Consider the following 21,677-nt stretch of genomic DNA (forward strand, 5'->3'; position numbering starts at 1 on the left):
TACATATGTGTTACAAAATTATATACTTATATGCTCATATAATGCCCAGCACTCACACACAAAGAAATTTTACATGCGCTTATGTGTAAGGCCATTCAGTTGCCATTAATTTGGTAATTTCCTCTGCTCCATTTACCCCTTTGATGTCACGAAATTCCGACCGCAACTTGTTTGCTTAACCATCTGCTCGTCATTGCCATTTGCAAATTGGGATTTTGGTTACACACAGGCAATGTTCTCATATTTTTGTTGAATTTTTTTGAAATAAACCAGATTTGGTTTCAGTGCTTTCAAGCAGAAATTTTTTTTATTTAACAATATCAATTGTTCTATTGTATTGAAAAGTAGAGTTTAACTCAGCCATTTGTTATAATGTAATATTTTTTATAATCACATCTTCTCTTTTGGCAACAGGGCTAAAAATTCAAATATTTGAAAATTCCCATTTCGAATTTTGCTTATTTTTTCTACGTTACATATTTCAGATTTAGCTGTTAGATATCCTCCTAACCGATACTTTGCATCAATCGCTGTCTTCGATTGGTCGTTGTCAAAAAATTTACATGTGAAAGCAACAACAAAGTTATCAAGTTGAATTGAAGCAGAAGAGTATGCGGATACCTTTATTATTATTATGGTGGTATAACTTCTATCATCCATCTTTCACTTTTACCTTTTTTAATGGTTGAAATGAAAAATGAAATTACAAAGCTCTTTTTTTCTTGTATTTTTAAAACATAAGACTTAAAAAAAATTATAATAATTTATAGTAAACCAATATAAATGGTTACACCAACATTTTTTAACGCGAAAAAAATTATTTCTCCACTAAGAAAGAATCATAACACTTTTGATGAATAAGACATGTTAGAGCAGGGTTGCACCACAGCTGCTGCTCTTTGTTTGTGCATCTGTTATAGTTTATTCGATTAGCTAGAAAGTGACGCTTGGTGATTTTTTACCGTTTGATTAAATTAGCTGTATTTTTCCCTCAGTGAATGATCCGTTCCGTTCCGTTCTGGATTCATAATTCGGTTTGGTTCCGACTCATTCAGCTCTCCTTTAATACACGTCGCTCTATGGATATATTATGTTCCATTCCATTTCGTTTCAGTTTTTAATGTTTTTTTCTACTTCATTCTGTCGCTTCCAAAAAAGTGAATAATTTTCACTATAAAATATTCGCCGTTTTGTTCGACAATGTTTTACTTGGTTTTCAGTATATTTCCCATAGTTAATGTTCCATTCCATTTTATTCCGCATTCATAATATGGTTTTGTTCTGACTCAAACAAACAGTAAATATTCCATTTCGTTTCATTTATCAATTCCAATTCATTCCTTTTTTCCGAATATTTTCTAATCCACTGCGCTCCTCTTGATCTAATACTCCTCATTTCATTTATTCCCACTTCGAAATCATATCTCATACTGTTTCGCTATTATGCTCCATACCACTTCAGTCCGAACCTGCCCAATGGACTTGATTTTATCTCACATTTTTCCATATCTTGAACTTAGCTTAACTGTGATTAAGCCTTGAAAAATTAACCACAAAACATTTAAAGTGACTAAATTAAGCTTTCAAGTTGGATAAATCAATAAAGTGACAGTATTGAAGTGTCAAATACTTTTACGCACAAGTGTTTCTCAACTATGCATTGAGCTATGCAAATTCGTGCGAGCAAAGTAATTGACGTGTATCGGTGGATGGCGCGTTCGAGCGATTAAATTAATTACAAAAACAACATTTTCACAGCCAATGCCTCGCTGAATAATTAAAAGAACATAAAAGAGCCACACTTACACACACCCACTCACACACAACGTCCAAGTGTAATGAACAGAAGATTAAAGCAACAAAAAACGCTCGCTTTGAGTGGCGCTGATAGCCAATGAAGTTCACGAAAATTGGTGGTATGGTAAACGAAAATACTGGAGACTGAGTGAGAGAACTCGTTAATGGAGATAGTGGCAAAGAACAGCAGGTGAGTGGGGGTGGAGTATAGGGAGAGAAAGTAGAGTGCGCGCGGGGTAATTGCAGAAACATGGCCATTCAAAAGCACGCTATATAATAGCCATTTGAACTTTTGTGCTTTTGCTGTTCCTGTCGAGCACAAAAGTCCGATGAACAACGAATTGAATGCCACACGATAGATAGATAGTTAGATAGATAGAAAGGTAGATGGATAGGTGGATGGAAAGATGGATGAAAGATTGTGCTGATGAGTGTAACAAATTGCTGCTGAGCTCGTACAAAGGTGAATTGTTGACGGACTCGGGACTCGATAAAGTGAGCATTATATGTGCACTCGCCCGATCCGGGGCGAGAGAAGCCCAAAAAGAACTAAGGACACGGTTCTAGACGTTTTCATAATTGAAAGTGTTGTTGTTGTTGTTGTAGTTGTAGCCATCACCATTGTGTGTTGCACACCAAAGTTGGTAGGTGTTGTTGCGCTTCACTGATTAAAGCGCGCAGCCATAGAAAGACGCTGTGCACTACACACACCACTTCGGTCATAACTTCTCCTTCATATCAGTGCATGGAGCTTAATTGAAGCAAAGTCACTCCGCTTTGGTGGAGTTAAATACAAGCTGCGGAAATATGTTCAACGTTATGTGGCTGGGTGTTTTTGTTTTTTGGACTTTTTGCTCGTGAAGCTGAGTGCTGGGTGCTTTGATTGAGTTTCTAATTAAAACGAAAATATTTGTTTAGCTAACTTTATTTATTTTTTCGAAGATGGCATCCTCGGGCTGTTTGTGTGTGCAAATTGTGAAAGTTGTTGTAGTTGCTAAAGGATTGTATGAAGTGGTGGGCAAGATATGTGTGTGCAAGTTAAGTATTGAGGCAGAAATATTAAACTTGAATTTTGAAAACTAAATTCTTATAATTTTCTTATAAATTTGCACTTTTGCGCTGTCGAATACTCAATCTTTTCGTTGTTGTACTACAAATAGGGATTTTGACTATTTTAAGACACCAGAAAAGAGCTGAAAATTTTCCTAAGAAGCATCTTCATGTACATTTTTATACTCGTGCAAGGATCAGGTTTAGGCGACAAGTTGAAATCCGTGTGACTGGTTCTCTGTCCTTCCGTCTGTTCGTCTGCAGTAAAAATTCAGAGACCATGATGAAACATTGCATATGGATGGGATTGGAACAGTGCCACCCACATAAAATACCGTTAAGCAAAAAATTATTAAAGGTTCTAAATCAAAGTAAAAACGAGTTACGACTCATGTTACGTCCATTGTTAGGTTGAAATCGGATTACAACCACAACTACTTCCCATATATCACCATTTAAAATTGCATGTGAGCCTTTCACTTTATATATTCATCAGAATAAAATTATGTACGAATCATAGAACTTTATATCGAAAATATCGGTCAAATAAAATCTTTAGCCAAAAATGAGAAAATCGGGTCAATATCCCATATAACATGCTTAATATAATATAAAAATATTGTACACCCGGTTGAATTTATACCATATATATCGGTCAATATGTAAGATATATCAGCAACGTATAATAATGGCTATATTATAGTTTAACGCTCTTTAAAAAAAAATCTTTCATCGCAGTTTGATATTTCCTAGACAAAGTTTCCAAGCAAGAACCTAGAGGGCGTCTACAGCCTTTAGTCTATTCGCATAAAGGAGCATGATACCCGCATACCAAACAAAATTCGGTACATTCAACTACAACAACACTTACAACATAACCATCTTGAAATAATTTTCGCAATTTCTACTGAAACTCGCAGACAACTTCATTATCCTATTTTCCATTAGAAATAGTATAGGAAATATTGCACAATTACGAGCGATATAAATTCTCATTTAAGTAAGGCAATATTTCCAAAATTTAAACAACCTCTACTAGCTATAAAAATTTTAATTCAAATACCAACAATTAGCGAGAAATAACCATTTCCATTCGTTGCCCTATTTGGCGCTGAACATTGCTGTTGTTATTGTGTAGTATACAATCCAATCAGTATGGCGCTATTATGGATCTCGCCACACTCGCGAGCCACTGCACTCATAAACTCATTTCAAATAATGTTGTAGCCGCGCTCGAATTAACCGTATTTGGCAAATACAACGCTGGGGCCACACTGAAAATGGCGTGCATTTCCGGCCAACGGCAAATTAGTCGCACTATTTAATTTGTCAATCGAGGACTTGCAATTAATGGAGGGGTTTTCGTGACGCGTGACTGAACGAACGTGGGCTTGAGTGACGGTATGTCGCTGTGTTGGTGATGAAAATTAAAATTGTACAAATATTTGTGCGTTGTTAAAATCGATATGAGATTTTTAAAGCAGTGCGCACATGGCTTACTATATTTGTATGTTGTTTGTGAGCGCGTCAGCTGCATTACATGACAAATTGAATGTCACTTGTGTGGGAAAATTGAATATGAGTTAAAACTCATAAAAAAATTCGATTAATGTTTGAATTTCTGCAAAAATATTTTTAGTTAAGTTGTTAGTCGGCGTCATTTTTTTTTTTTTTTGTAATTTTGAAGTATATATATAAAAGATATATGTGGAAAGCTGATTTTTATGAGGCTGAAAATATTGCAAATCCCAGTTATAAATATGTGGCAACCCCGCTTTAGTTATACCAAACGTGAATTTTGAAATAATATTCTAACAAAAACAGTACTTTTGAAGTATTAACATATATTCATATCTGCAAAAATTTAGCCTTATATGCTATTGTTAGGTAGTTATCCTGCCAAAATTAGTTTTACAACCCTGAATTTTATTACGCTAATATAGTAGTTTGCTCGTAATTTATTAAATATTTAATATTTGAAAAAGTAGCAATCTTCTCGGTTTTCATTTCTGCACGATATTTCTAAAATAAACGAATTGTATGGGTTTTTTGACATATATATTAGGGTGATTAAAAAAAAAAAAACAAATGGTTTTTCTTTCGTTTCGTATTCTAAAAAATTGGTTGATAGTCACCACTAAGAAAGGCTCTCCAAATATGAGCTCTTAATTGTAACGGGAAGGTCCTCTGATGAACGGTTTTCTATTTTTTTGTTATTATCAGATGGAAAAATTCATATCAGCGCTTACAACTATTTGAAAAAATAGCTTGTTGCATAGATTTTGTAGGAAACAAATAGTGCACTCAAGTTATTTCAACTCCGTTGTCGAAATCGGACCATAACTTTTCAAGAAACCAGACCCCAAATATGTGTTTGTAAGAAATCTTAATGAAATTCAGGGGGAATAGCATTCTTATAACAGTGTATCCTCTTGCTGGATATAGACGAAATCGGCGCAGTACTTCCGCTACTTCAAAAAAGAGTTTTCCCAGCATCTGAGAGTATTTCCCCGATACGTGCAAGTTGCGAGAGTATGAAATGTTCGATTCATCCGAACTTGGCTCTTTCTTACTTGTTACTTATAATTTTTTTTGAAATTTTTTTAATACTTACAGGTTTCAGATTTCAGATTTTGAATTCAATTCTAGCTTACGCTCAGATGTTGTCACACATTTGTAATTATAAACACATTTATAAATATGCAGTTGCATGCGAATATGTGCACTAAAACTATTAGTTCGCATGCACTAAATTCCTCAACGCTGTGGCAACACTTCGCGCTACACACACATATATACAGTTACACACGTGTATTAATTTTTTTTCGGTTACATAAATGCTCGAGCACCGCAAGTGGCAGATTTACACGAGAAAAATCACACGAATGTGTTATACGAATATGCTAAAACAATCAACTTATATTCACAGGTAGCGAATTTGAAGCAACTCGCAAACACACACATACTAATAAGCATTTACACCGCGTTTGTGTGTGAGTTTGCACATTTCTTTGCGCTTTGCAAATTCTATTTTTCTGTATGTACGCTTATAGTCACATATTTTCGCGCAATGTGCCAGCGCGCTACTATTGTACATAGGCAGACGATGTTGCATGCAACATATTGCCGCAACACCGCATGCCAGCGCTGTGAATGATTTGCGGCATCGCATGTCACGTTGATTGTGTTACATGCTTAGCATGCGAGCGAGTATGAATTTGGCATAGTTTTTTTCATCTCGTTTGTACACAGACATACACGTGCAAAGACGAGTGCATGAAAGATTGTATGTTAGCATAGCGCCTCGAAGCTGAAGTGTGAAGAATTAGCAACTTAGTGCAGCACTCATGGCTAAGCATTAATTACAATTGCACAACAATTGACTATGCAATCACTGATGGCAAAATAAGCACACACACACACACATGCATACAAACATATATGCGGCTGAACCGTCATCTTTGTGTATCTGTGGCGCATTAATGCAGAGTATCTAAATGTGCTAATGGCTCGATTGTGGCGCTTAAAAATTATATAAAATTGCATATCATGGCGCTGCGCTTAAATTTTCGCTTTTGTGCACTTACTAAATTGCTTGGCATTTTATTAGCGTTTCGTGTATGAGCAAATACTTTTGTTCTAACTTAGTCATTTCCTCTACTTGATATAATTCAAAAAAATCTTTTTTTTTTGCCATTGGCTTAAATTAGCTTTAATTAAGAAAGTTTGAAAGAAAAAATAATATGTGAAAGCTTTTTCTAATAATGAAGGCTTATGTCCCCAAAGCTTTTACATCTCACACTTTCAAACATTTTTTGTTATTTTAGCAAAAACATATTAACGAAAAATGTATATATGTATATCAGTTATGACTTGAGACACAGTTTCGCTTCAGACTTAAGTGCGATCTCTTCTCCCACTAACATATATAAATGCTTTTCTAATGGACCTAAGTCAATGACAAAACTTCGAGAATATTTATGTCATGAAACATATTGCAGATATAAAAGCTATCCCAAGAGAAGCTCACGCTCGAACTGATTTTGACCAGTCCATTGTAAAAGCAGAACAAGAAAAACCGTTAACTTCAGTAGCAGCGAATTTTTAATAAAAATTGAATTTTGATTGGTCCATTTGTGTGTCAGCTACAAGATATGCTATAGTGATGTCATACGAAAATTTTCTTCCGGATTTGCTCTGTTGTCTTAGGTAATAGCCCACGCCAAATTTGGTGAAGATATCTCATTTATCGAAAAAGTTTTTCATACAAGTACTTGATTCCAATTATTCAGATTATATGGCAATTATTCAGATTATGTCCAAGTGATCCGATCTCAACAATTTCTTCAGAGATTGCATCATTGCCTTGGACAATAACGCATGCCAAATTTGGTGAAAATGTCTCGTCAAATGAAAAGCTCTCGCCAGGCCCAGTTTTCGAATAGTAAACCGCAAGAGGATAGCGGAGGTCAAGTCTACAAGGAATATGGAATCTCTAAGATCTAAACAACGTTGCTAACTTAGATGACTCAATTCAAGAAATCAACAAAATCACACAAGAATATTCTTGACATTTGGTGTCAAGTGTCTTCTCATCAATATTCACGCAGCTCTTACAGTAAACTCTTATACCAACCCGACATCGAAATTATTGGTTGGTTGGTTGAAAGAGGAGACGCAAGAGCGCCAGTCCACAGACGCCCGTAGGCCATCATTGTGCTCTAAGCCATTACTCAAGAGAGCTTCGTTTGGTTCATTTATTCCATCTTTTTCAAGCTAAAAAGTTATTGCGTAAGATTAAAAGAAATGACTCGAAATCTAAAGTTAATAATATTAACCCTAGATTCCGTGTATTATGTGATGTAAACTTTTATCTGAAGTTAGAAGACCTCAAAGCCTTAATAGAGTAGGCGCATTTGTTAACTCAAAATTAGTATTCGTTTCACAGACATCTCGCAAGTGACAGAGAAAAATGTGTAAGAAAAATATTGGTAAACAATTTGAAGTAGCACAAAACATCAAAATAATAATAAAACAAACAAATATAATTGGATTCTTAGAAAAGAAAATTTAGAGTTTTTCGAAATTTTTTTTGATTATTATTAAGAATGGATTTTAAAAGAGATAATAAGCAGACTACAGATTCGCAAGATGAAACCAAAGATGATGACGAGGACGCCGAATCAAATCGTTCACGGCAAGCTGAGGATGCAACAGTAGCCGAACGCACGAAAGAAGTTGAAAAACAGGACGACACTGAAGATGATGAGGATGACGGTTTACATGTGGTCTCCAGCGTTAAGGAATTCAAGCTACCAACGCCGATGTTAACACTCGAGGGTACACACACGACAGCCACCACCACCGAGTCGTTGGCGAGTGTAGCGAGCGCCGCTAGAATGCATAAGCACGTTAATTTCGAAGAGGTCATGGAAGAGCTGGGAATGCCGACGCCGTCGACCAGCAAAGTAGTGGATAATGTGAGAGAATATGTGAAGCAGATTGAAAGTCGTTTAGAGGACTGCGGAACTGGCGTGTGTTCATCACCGCGATATGCGGCAACACCACAGGCAAGCGCCGCACAAATTATAGACTTACCGAGAGAAACGTTGAAATTGGAGACCATTAAAGGAGCATCAGAGTTGAGCTTCACCAGCAAGCTTAGTGAAGAGTTTGCGGCATTTACAGAAGTCGAACGTATGGCACACGACGAAGTGGAACGTATTGTGGCAGAAAATATTTCGCCTGCGACGAAACGTTTGGCCGAAAGACCCGACTTTCAACAGGTGGAGCGCGAAAACCAAGAGATCGCCGAACGTTTTCGACAAATAATGGAGATGTTCGATAGTTTCACCAAAAATTTGGAGAGTCTTGAAATGCCTGGCCTGCAATCGGCTGAAGAAGTTGGCGAAAATGCAACATTGCCATTGCGTAGACGTTTGAGCTTTAAAGGCGCACGCAGCGCGGAGCAAACTGATGCTGATGCGGCTGTTGGCGCTGCATCAGCCGGTAGTGTTTACAATGAATTCTATTTGGAGGTGCACGGCGAAAGCAAAGGCGATGTTAGGAAAGGTAAGTTACATAAAAATTTTGTTTCAAAAGTAATAAAAGAAATATGTCACTTGCAGTAGCACCAGCGGTGCAAAGCATTGCGCACAAGTCCTGCAACACATCTAGCACAACCGCCTATCCACAAAAAACCGAAGCTGGCTTAGATCCGATGTACCGTGATATGGCCACTACAATTAGCGGTTTGGAGCTACTTGATGAACCGAGGCCGCCAGCTGTAGATACGTCGCTTTATGCAGCACGCATATTACCCGTGCAAAGTCTTACCACTATTGGCTGTCAGACTTCTACCGATTACTTTGCAGTACAAATGTCACCCATGGAAACTAGCTCATACAGTCGATTACCCTCCTCCATAGCAAGAGATCTCTCACAGACCGAAGATGATATTATCAATGCACTCATAATTGATTCCAGAACCGAACCACCGACTAGCTCTGTTGGCGCAGTCACCACAACCTACAATGACGTCACCGAAACCAGCGAGATCAACAGCATACAGTCAAAGTCTAAATTTCATGGCTCAACCAGTCAATCAGCGTTGATGAAGATACCTGAACCGCCGACCATAGTCGATCTAACACAGGATCCGAATGCGCCACGTGTCACGTCCATAGTCACCGACAGCGCTGGTCAAGCTGGTAGCAATACCGATGCGCCCTGTGAACGCACCTACCACACCATACACATTGAGGCCAACTCTTCGCCCTCCTCGAGTGTTCTGCGTCGTCCGCCGCTATGCACACGCCTTTGGAATGTCATCACCGATTTTTGTGCTGCAGTCTGCCTATGTCTACAGGTTAATAAGGATTGTCTTTTCTGTTTGGGTTTCTTTATTGCATTCGTTGTGAGCGCTTCATTCTTAACGGCTTTTTTCTATCGTACCTTGAGCATTAATCCACACCTAGTACAAGTGCCAGCAGGTGCACAAAGTTTTGCAAGTCGTGCTAATGATTTGCATATCATACAAAATGACAACACTTTGTATGGGCTGTGAGAAAGCGAAAGTTAAGCCACAGCCAGAATCTTACCATTAAAAAGATTAAATAAGTAAATTAAAGCATGCTTTAAAGCTTGGGCTTGAATGAAAGCTTATTTAACTGAAGCTTTCACTTTTCATAATCATTTTTAACTGCTGTGCTCATGTAAGCTTTGGTGTGGATTATACGTGACTATTTTATATTCGAGTTTAATCTGTATGTGCTTTGTAAATGTATGTATGTATTGTATGTATAATTTTGATATAAACGTTTGTATACTTGTAGGCATATATATATGTATCGATTGTAATCTTATAAATACACGAATATAAAATTTGTCATATTGTTGAAGTTAAGTTGATTTGTTTTCATTTGAGTTCTTGTTTAAGCTTCAAAGCTTTTGTTCTTATGCATTACACATATTTTTCAAAAAAGTAATAGCAAATCAGAAATCAAGAAATTTCGCAAGTTTACAAAAGCTTTTGTGGAGAAGATGTAGAGCTTTTATGAACACATGCATGGAAATAGTTCCCTAAATAAGGTTAATGTTTAGCTATTGAATAGCTTAGGAAAAAATGAGAAGAAGTTTTGTGATTTCGAATATTGGCAAAAATAAAGAGAACAAGCTCTTTTTTAATCTCGAGTTATATTTTGTTACTCGCGAACTTTAAGAAGATTTTTTTATTCTCGAGTTTCTCGAATTTTTGATTTTCGGGTTTTTTTTTCACTCCAAAACTTAAATGGGTGATTATTCGCGAATTATATTTTTTTCACTCGCGAATTTACAAAATTTTTTTTTTCGCGAATATTGTTTTTTCCCTCGTGAACTTAAAAAATTTTTTTAATCGCGTGTGTAATTTTTTTCGTCGGAACTTAAAGAACATTTTTTTACTTGATAGTTTTCTTTTCTACTTATTATTATTTCAGATAAATTATGCATTGTTGTTTATCTGTAACACTCATTAACATAGCCCCTTATATATTCGATGCCACTACCATTAGTAGCCTATGGCATCGCCAGTGAAGTGCTTTGCAGTTGCCCATAGTTCCAATGAGAGACAACCAATTCACAGCTCTAACTTTAAGTACCTTTCCACCACCTGGCAATGCATGTGTGATGGTGTTTGTGTGCCAAAGTGTTTTTGTCTCCACAACAGCACTTCAGTTGTGTTGCAAAGTGAACGTGCCACAGCTAAAAATGAAAAGTTCTCTGAATGGCACGCTTGTTGCCTTTGTATGTTGTGTTGAGCTCAAGTGCTCGAGTTGCTGAAAAATCTGAAATTATTCGCACTCGCAACTCTGTTGCTAGCCAGTCAGCTAGCTAGCTAGCTTATTTTCAAAAACTTTTTATGCACGTAACACCTCTCTTTCACATTTTTCGGGGAAGGCAACTTTTGTTGCTCTACTTTAGTGCGCAGCTTAATGATGCAACAGGATATAGCTCTTCAGTATAATTGGTTGTGTTCATTGTCACTCGGTGTATGCTGTCCAGAGAGATTGTGTCTGAAGTGCTTTCAAGTGGACAAAAATGCATTGTATGATTGAAAGGCAAGAACTAAGTTTTGTTTTTGTTTTTGTTTTGGCATTAAGCAAAAATTATATGTAGCTCCAAAGGCGCTTTATTGTGATTGAAAGTTGGTGAAGAGGTTGAGGTCTTTTATAGACTTGAAGTTTGTTGCAATTTCGGAGGCATATACAGGCGACCCAACGTATGGGTAAAGGATTTGATCTTTAGAAAACTTTTTTCTAGCAGTCTTCTTATATTGTAGAAATTTGCTTAAGGTTCCTCAAAATAATAAACAAAAATATGAGTTATAGATTTTTATACTCTGAACAGGGAGAATTAAGTTTATCACGAAGTTTGTAACAGCGTAAAAGGTGTGAGACCCTAAAAAAAATATATATAAATGATCAGCGTGACAAGCTGAGTCGATTAAACCATAGCCGTCTGTCAGTCTGTATATACTTGTAAGCGAACTACTCCATCTGTTTTTGAGATATTGCTCTGAATCTTTGCAGAGGGTCTTTTCTCTTCAGGAAGTTGTTCAGTTTTCGGAACCGCCAATATCGGACTGCTATAGCATATAGCGGTCATTACAAACTGAACGACGAAAATAAAGTTATTGTATGGAAAACTTTTTTATTCAACAAGATATCTTCAACAAATTTAGCTCAGATTATTTTCCAAAGAAATGCTACAATCTCCGAACAAATTTTTCAGATCGGAACACCATAGAATATAGCTGCCATACCAACTGATCGTTCCAAATCAAGTTGTTGTGTGGAGAACTTTTTTACTTGACAAAGTATCTTAACGAAATGTGGCATAAATTATTACCTAAGGCAGCGCTACAATCTGCGTACAAGTTGTTTAGATCAGATCGGTGCGGACTCATATACCTACCAATACAACCTGACCAATTAAATCAAGTTAAAGAATTTTTTTACTTATAAGGTAGCCCAGATTTGTTTGTTTGCCAAAGCATAGGTTTACTCTGTACGTTAATCTTTCATGCTGTATCTGCTTAACACACTGAGATACCTCTCATAACCTTCTAACTAGCCATACATACTACTATATTCATATTTGAAATAGAGTCAGTTTCTTTAGGTTGCCGAAAAAGTGCTGCCCATTGATTCTCATTTATTGCTATTACCTGCTTCCGTGCTTCGAAAATATCGATTCCATTAGTTTTGTATCATTCCGTTAAATTATGCATTTTAGCTGGTTTTCCGACAATCGAAAAGCGTTTGCATTCATTTTTGTTTATCATACGCCCCAACGCACAGCGCCAATCAGCTTTTTTATGCAACTGCAGTAGGGTTTAGCAATAGTCAGCGCACACGCGCATATATTTCTATGCATTTTGCGTGTGTATATGTATGTGTGTGTGTGTGACAATTGCATTTCAAATTCCAATTCATTTGCTTTTCCCATTTCCTTTTCACATAGTTTTGCTTGGTAGCGTTCGCTTATTCAATGCATTTACTGTAGTAATTTTGTGCTGCTTCTTTGTTATTGTTGTTGCATTGTAATTTCAAAATCATGTTTGCATTGCAAATAACTGCACAAACCGTTTGCATTAGTTAGCAATTTTCTAATTCACTTCTAAATGCATGCTAAATTTTTATTTTCTGCAAAATTTTATTCAGAGTTGCAATATCTGGACATTTTCGAAAGCATATGTGTGCGTGCATAGTGGTTATATAGGTTGTTTAGCATCTAAATGTTAGCATACTGCTTTGCTAAAATGATTGCTTGCTATCGCTTTGTTTACCATTATCACACACAAATACTTTTTACACTAAAATTGTTTTGAAATATCTACAAGTAGCGTTATTTCCCTGAAAAAAAAATCATTGTATATACTGTTTTGTAGCGCTAGAGCTACCAAAATGTGATTTTAATACTTGTTTTTAGAAATTTTGCATTCAACGCTTATTTGCTTTTCTTTAACTGTTCTACAGCGACTTTAATTTACACTCATCTGCAATCACTAGCCATTATCTGCCTAGGCGCACGCCCACATGTTTAGGTGAACAAGCAAAGAATCCACCATGCTCCAACTCTCATCAATAGACTATAAATTGCTGCACTAATCACAGCCCTAGGTGCCATTAGCAATAACTTCTCACCTATACAAAAAGTCCTAAGTAATGCAAAAAGTAGAAATCCACTAAAATATAGCATACTTATAGGCGTATTTGCTGCAGCATTAAGCGCTGATAAATGACCACGTCGAGGTAAATAAATATTGAGCTTAGACTGCTGGTGTTAGGCGAAAAGATACTGGAGTGTGAGGCTTAGCTGCTGTTTATGCAGCGAAAGCTCGAAATTTATGTGATATGTGAAAGCGCCAAAAAGTATGCGATGTAAAATAGTATACTACTAAATTGCTTATACATGTCTCACCGGTAATGCTTTCTAAATTAAAGGTTTCTTGTTTCATATAGTAGAATATATTGAAACCTCACCCGGTGTGGTGTATACTTATTTTTTTCTCCTTTAAAGCGCTGTCTCCAGTTCTTAAATAGAGCACTTCTCATTTTTCCTGCTTTCCTTTCAAAAGACTCCCTTCTAAAGCTTACTAACAGCGTGTGCTGTTTGAGAAAAAACACAGCAGTGTATCTTTTGTAAAATATGTAGATAATATAAATTTTATTTTCTATTCCATTCACTTTGAATTCAATTGAATAGAATTGAATTACATTTTACTTTGATTGCCGTTTGGCAAAATACATATGTATGTATGTATTTTTGTATGCTGCAAAAAAAAGGGTGGCAGCATGTCTCAGCTGTGGCTGCAAAAAAGCTTCAATTTATTTTAATTTTCTAAGTGAAATAAGAACAGCTTTACACATATAAAGTAAAAAGATGGAAATGATATTAAAGTGATGTTGCGTAATAAAATTGTGTTTGTGTCGTTGAATGCATTTCTTAACTAACCAAAAGAATATATTGATTTAGAATTTAAATTGAAAACCCAGAAAACTTATTAATATGCCTTAAATGTTACTGAGTTACTCAGTAATATGCCTTAAATGTTACTTAGTTTCTTTACGTTAAGATGAGTAAAGTAAAGTTTAGTTACGTTACATTTAGTTTAATTCAATAAAATTTAGTAATTTTATTAAGTTTTTGTACGTTTTATTTAAGATCATATGAATTTAAGTTAAGTCAGTTTAAGCTACGTTACGTTAAGTTAAATTATGTTTGGTATAACACAATTTAGCAATTTGACTAAGCTTCATTATGCTAAGTTAAGTAAAGTTAAGTTAGGTTAACTTAAGCTGAGGCAAGTTACTTTAACTTAAGTGTGATGCAATACGACTAAGCAAATTTACTAAGTTTCTTTGCGTTAAGTTGACTTAAGTTAAGATAAGTTACAGTACGTTAAGTTTATTCAATACAATTAAGTAATTATATGAAGCTTCTATACGTTTTACGTTAAGTCTCATTAATTTAAGTTAAGTTAGGTTAAGGTGAGTTACGCAATTAGAGTATTACTGAGCAGTAAAGTTAAGTTAAGTCAGATTAACTTAAGTTAAGGTGAGTTTCACTACGATAGCTTAAGTAAAGTTTAGTACAGTACTCTTCAGCAGTTTTAAGTTAAGTTACATTAAGTCGTGTTACGTTATGTTAGGTTAAGCCGTGTTAAGTTAAGTTAAGCAGAATAGAATTACCTTATGTGTTTTACTTAACCACATAAACGTCTTACACATATTCGCTTTAAACTCAGTAGTTTTAATTTATTAAACTTTTCTGTTACTTTTTAGTTTTTATTTTTACTTCGGCTTTACGATTCTTTACAATCTATATTTGTTAATTTTTGTTCTTTATTCCAGAATTTTACTGTTTTCTTTCTCTTTCTGTTCTTCGTAGTCATAACAAATGTGTATGCTATTGAGGTAATGCTTTAAGTATTGTATTTATTTGGATTTTAAATAAAGGATGATCTTAAGTAACAAAGAGTTTACTAAATAAACTACGTTTATTGTATTCCATCCAGTTTAACTGTGAATTACATTGAAAATTCAATCTACACGCATTTGCCATCCAATTTAGAAGAAAGCAATTATTTTAAGAAAATTGGCTATTTCAAAATAGAAAATCAGTTCATAAAAGACTAATATATTTGCACTTAATAATAGTATGTAATATTATATGAAAATTGTACAAAAACTATTTGTTTATAAATTGTAAATGTAAAAATGTTTGCGTTTTTTTTTAATTTAATAAAAGTTGAAATATCAAACCAAAATTCCAATTTGTAGTTTTAGCAACTTCTGCTTCTGTAGGTTAGCACATAGTCATAATTAATAGCAAAAATGTCCAACAAAAATTCTGGGCTGTTAGAAATCAACAAAAACCTTTATTTGCAGGTCTGAATAGGTAAAAATATTAAGAGTACACTTTTAAGATCCTTTGTCATAGCTGAGGCTTATGAGCTTGCTTCGCCACTTTTACGCTTTTGTTAAATATATAAATATGTAATGTTACCATGCATGTTGTCTAGAAAAAAAAAATTATTAAAATACAGTAGTTTTTCAAATTTAAAGAATAACTTAGTCTTTAAATAATGACTTTCGATGGCTCTCACTTTTCTTCTATCAATTTATTTTTAATATTTTTTTTAATTTTTATGAATATCTATTTATTTAATGTAGTCTTATATTAAATTAAATTTTCGTCTGTAATTTTGGCTGACTAATTCAAATAGTTTAGCTATTATTTGTTCTATATTTTGCAGCTACGATATCGGAGGGGCGAAAACCTAAGGCCGTATTATAAATTACTGATTAAATTTTCAAAACGAATTGTTGATCCGGAAAAATTAAAAAAAAAAAATTTGTAAATGTAATAATAAAAAAATTAACAAAAATATTGCGAAATTAATATTTGAGGAGTGGTGAGTCGAACAAACAGTTTCATGTTTAAATTAGAGGAAAATATATAAATATATGTAGTAAACTGGTATAATTATAAGAGACTGGTAATAAAATATAAAATACTGGTAAAAATATAAAAACTGCTATAAATAAAAGAGACTGGTATAACAATGGATGAAAAAAATTTCGAATTCAATTCTCTGAGTATTAAAAAACAATATTTTCTTCCTAAAAAAGTTAGCGTCACATTAACCGACCTTGTGGTATATATTACCGTTACTTACACCAAAACTCAGTATTTTTGCTTTTAGCACAAACACTAACTTTTCCAATAATAATAACCATAATAAACCATACTGCTGCACGGTGATTTTTTTGCAATTAATCATAGTTTTACTTCCCTCTCCCTTTCCCACCTTAAAGCAGAATGCACAGTATCTGAAATCGCATTGCGAATGCAACCGAGCATTACAATTACCCACTAACCGAATTGTAATGATGATGATGATGACACAATTACCGGCTCTAAAAATTATTACTTAATGCATTTTTATACTCTTAGTTGCATCTTACAATTAACAACCATACCGCATTCCACCTGCAGTACAAATTGCACACACATATACATATGTACATATATGCACATAAATACATGTCTATTGGATGTAAGCAGTGCAACAAATTTGGAATGTAAGCGATGAACGAATATTGGGGGCTTGCAAGTAATGCACCATGCAATGCAACAATAAACATACGTACATATATACATACATACACACCGACAAACCAGGTGCACATAAACATGAAAAAGCGTGCAGCGGCCCCTTCTAGCTGTCAGCAGCTAATATATATTTTTTAGTTGCTTGGTTGATGTCATAACAGATTTTCGTGCAACATTATTTAATTGTTTGTTGTTGTTGCTTTTGGTATTTGCTCATTTTTAGTTGCTTTAAAGATGCGATTTTCTCTGTTGACAACTTCGGCAGATAGGCATCGTCTATATGCTGTTGTTGTTATTGTATGCCATGAATGCCGTGAATGCATTGAATTGCATGACTGTCACGCAGCACCAATGACAACAGCGTCTCGAATGATTGTAAATAATTGTACTTAATTTTAAAATTAGTCTCAGTTCAGCTATTATGTGTTTACCTTAATACATAAATTATGTCATAAAATTAGGTTGATAATGAAGGTAATATGCTTTGAAAGGCTTAATACAACTTTGCCTGATGAGCTTTGGTTCTCGTCTGGAATGGAAATCAGTGCCTTCAGCGCATTTTGTTTTTCGATTTCGGCTCATTGTTGGAGCTCCATTCGCTAGATTATTGAACAGTTTCGACATCATATTGATAAAATCAGTTCTCCTCACCAGTAATGATGCTTTATATATATATTGAAAAGTTTTTTCTTCGACTACCTTTCGTCTTCAAGCTTAGAGTCCAATAGAGTGATTCTGGACTAAAACCATCGCGAAATTTTCATTCCGGTAGTGTAATAACCAATAGAGAGAACATATCTGTCATAACGAAATACCTCAGCGGCGCACCAGTAATGCCTTTTATTCCCTCATTTCTATAATTCTCATTTTCAGCTACTGAAGCGATCACAATTTTACGGAAAACCGACTTTAGTCTAGATACTTACGCAATACGCTCAATTTGATAACGCAATTTGTTACGCTTGAGACATATGCTGAGGCATGTCCCGCTTTCTTCACCGATTTTCTTCGAAACTTTCGCTTGGCAATTTGGAAATTTTTCACGACCTTCGTAGTTTTTCTCGATTTCTCTCACATCAAATATGTTAATAAGATTTATAAACATGTGCAATTTATGCGAGTTTCGGCGCACCGACATTCGTACAAATAATGGGTAAATAGTTATCTGACAGTGGCGTTGACATGCGTCAAATACAGTTACGCAAAAACTGCGAACTAAAATATATTACCATAAAGTTTGGCAACACGCATGCTTGCATGCATAACCGGGCTAATATTAGCGTAGCTTTATATATAATAGGTATACATACATATTAGGGGTATGTCACTTTTTTTGTAATTTATTTTTAGTAAAAGAATAGAAAAATATTTAGAAAATACAAATTAAGTTATTTATAATGAAAAATATTTTCGTTTTATTGTAAGCAGTTGCAAGCGAAAGCGGCAATCAGTAAATAGTAATAAAAAGTGTAACAATTATATCATTAACAATTTGTTCCTAAACATGACGTCACACAGTTTAAAAAATTCTATGTGAGAAAAGAATGTAATAGATCAGTGCAGTAGAGTTTGAAAATGGTAAAAATTGAAAGACATTCATAATGGGTTCGAATCCATTGGAATGAAAGATAAAATATCAAAAATTTAAGAAAAATAATCTACAGGCGATATGAGGTCGCGAAGACGATGCGGAGTGGCGTGGTTGAATTTTTTAGTGTTGAAAATGGTTTAACTCAATTTCCGGCAAAACTACGAGTCCTATTGAAAAAAGTTGTGCAACAAAATTATCTACAATAAAAAGATTTAAACCTTTGTAACAACAACTCTTTCAAATAACCTCAAAATTTATGTGAAAAATTAATTTAAAAATTTTTGCGTATTTATTTTTATCGTGTACAAAAATTTGTCTCTGTCATTTAAGAAAAACTATTTTAATTATTCTCAAGCTATTATATCTTTTTTCCAAAAATTTGTTTATCGCGCGCAAAAATGTATTTCCTGGATATAGTCACACCCCTAATAGTCGTACTATAAGCAAACGAAAACTTACTCCAATTACAAATATTAAAAGTACTCAAGATGTTGATTATTCCAGTCGAATTGTGACAGCGCGCAATTTCACGCTTCGCATGCGCTTTGCCTTTTCTTATTCCTAATGCTGGTATGGGTGAAATTAGTCGCACACTAATATAGAGTGAAAATTTGTATTTTTTTATAGAGTTTTGGATATATGGCAAAATTTATACAAAAAAAAAATATTCTCAAGTGAAAATCATAAGTAATTATTTAGGTTTGGTATTTTTTTTATTTCTTATGTTAGGTTATTGTATGAAAGACCAATATGATTAGTAGCCCTGCAAATAAACTTAGATTTTAAAAGCTTTAAGATTTTTCGACAATTTTGCTTTGCTTTAAATTTTTAAATCTTGAAAAGTCTGTGGAAAATTTTAAATACTTAACCTTAAGTCACTTCACTTACATTTATACCTTTCCAATTATATTTAATGGCATGCGCGTAAGAAATATACATATATCAATATCAATCAGCTGCAATTTTATGTCTGCGATGCTTCTTCTTTAATTTCTTGTCACTAATAAAATTACAAGCTGCTGCTTTTGAAATACTTTTTTTTCCTCTTGAAAGTAAGCCAAGCAAAACGGCTGATTTTGTTCTCAAAAATACGTTGTATGTATATACATATATATATATCTATAAATCATAAATTTGTACGCATATGTTACATACTTGTGTGCCATGACGTATAATGAAATTATGACAAACACAATGCTCGCCGTTGACAGTTGGCTGACTTGCACTTAAAGTTGAAATTTAAAACAAAAAAAATTTTGTTTGTTCATACCATATATAACACAACAGCGCACAAATAATAAAAAAAATATATTCGCATAAAAAGCTGTGACACCCATTAGGCGAATAAACCGAAAATATGTTCAATAAAATTGACAGTTGCTGAATTATCACATATGTGACATTTTTTATGATATATCGCATATGCGTGGGTCTATATATATATATATATCTATTTCTACTTAAAGGTACGTAATATAAAGATAAATATATTATTTCGACTAAATCGCGAGACATACTTACATAGACTGCGATATTATTGGGTGTGTGGAAAATTCAGCCAAAGGTAAATGTATAGCAATTATCTTTCCTCTTTGAAGGTCATTAAAAAGTTTAATAGCGAGAGATGAAGAGAGCGGATTCAAAACAAAAGGAAGACCTAAGCAGTTAGGAAAGACTCTTTTTAAAAAAGATTCAAAAGACGCTTTTTGAAAGTAAAAAGCATTCGTTCTCTCTATGAAACTGATATTTTCAACTTCAAAACTTTATAGAAAATAGTAACTTAAGAAAATTATATAATTTTACTATATTTTGACGAATCACATTGGCAGAGGGAAGAGTATGAAATCTTTGTAGTCTCAGCACAATGTACAGCTTATTAAATTTTAAATAAGCAAAGTAATACCTAGTTTTTGAAAACACACCACAATAAGCATTATAATTATAAGGCTTACTTTTAGAGCACAAAACGTTTAAAAAACTTACAAATGGTTGCCACATGTTTCTGTGCCATTAAAAACTTGTTGTAAAATGAAAATTATATGAACCGTAGCTACATGAACATTCAAGTAAGTTTTATCACAAATTTTGGGTTGATAGAGTTGCCACGTGACTTCAAACAAAATATATTTGTGATATGAAGAAGTAAACTTTGCATTTAGCGTAGTTATAAAACTTTAAATCTTTCTCAGGCTTTAAATAAGTATGAAATGTTACAGCGTTGCCAACTAGATAACATTTTTATTTAATATATTATACATATAAATATTTTCTAAAAACCTAAAATGGTTTTAAACTAAATGCTCTTTATTGACTAAAATATGATTTTACGATGTTGCCACATTATTTGAAGTATACAAATTAAATACTTCTGTGTTGTCTAATGATTGAAATGGAATTTTTTTTATTAATTTTTTATCAAAGCTGTTTATAAGGTTGAATATTTTGAATTTAATATTATAAATTCAAAAGTTGGAAAAACAGTGTTGCCAGCCGTATTAAATTTCTATACAAAAATTTTTTTAAAATATGAAGTGGTTATGAACTGAAATCTTTATTTTTACTAAAATATGTTTTTGTGGTGTTGCCACATTTTTTGAAGTATACAAATTAAATATTTATGTGAAGTCTAATCAATTGAAAAGGAGTTTTAAAATGTTTGTCAAAATTATTGATAATGCTGAAAATTTTGAATTAAACATTATAAATTCAAAAATTCAATGGGACAGGGTTTCCACCCGTATAAAATTTTTATATTACTATTTCCTAAATATATCAAGTGGTTAAGAGCTCAAATATTTTTTTTACTAAAATATGATTTTATGAAAAGTTAAATGAGACAGGGTTGCAACAAGAGTTAAACTTTTTTGTAACGATTTTCTAAAACTAGCAAGTGGTTATGAACAAAATTTTTTTTTGAAAAACAAAAAAAATTTTTTTTTTACTAAAAAATGATTTTACGTGGTTTCCACATGATTTGAAGTAAGAACTTGATATTTTTCTGTGATTTTTTGCAATAAAGGCACAAAAAGTAAATAGCTTTTGTAGACTACAAACAAAGTTCAAAAGAAGTTCTAAAATT

At 33.8% G+C, this 21,677-nt stretch overlaps 2 protein-coding genes across 8 annotated transcripts in view; both read left to right on the forward strand.

Annotated features, from left to right (window-relative positions):
• Positions 1–21,677, forward strand: part of B4 (imaginal disc development protein B4) — a 225,792-nt gene that overhangs the window by 87,120 nt on the left and 116,995 nt on the right. The window lies entirely within an intron of this gene.
• On the forward strand, positions 7,797–16,224 carry LOC106615139 (uncharacterized). Of its 5 annotated transcripts, none has more exons than XM_036359967.2 (3): positions 7,797–8,919; positions 8,976–9,715; positions 16,123–16,224. In XM_036359967.2, exons 1-3 carry the CDS (start codon positions 7,956–7,958, stop codon positions 16,186–16,188), a joined length of 1,770 nt encoding a protein of 589 aa, XP_036215860.2. In that variant the 5' UTR covers positions 7,797–7,955; the 3' UTR covers positions 16,189–16,224. The 5 variants fall into 5 exon arrangements, with proteins under 5 accessions (XP_036215860.2, XP_069963300.1, XP_014086702.2 ...); XM_070107199.1 differs by lacking the exon at positions 16,123–16,224 and adding an exon at positions 15,243–15,332; XM_036359968.2 differs by lacking the exon at positions 16,123–16,224 and adding an exon at positions 15,407–15,525 and having other exon boundaries at positions 7,798–8,919.

Source organism: Bactrocera oleae, chromosome 3 (genome assembly GCF_042242935.1).
Source record: "Bactrocera oleae isolate idBacOlea1 chromosome 3, idBacOlea1, whole genome shotgun sequence".
NCBI lineage: Eukaryota > Metazoa > Arthropoda > Insecta > Diptera > Tephritidae > Bactrocera > Bactrocera oleae.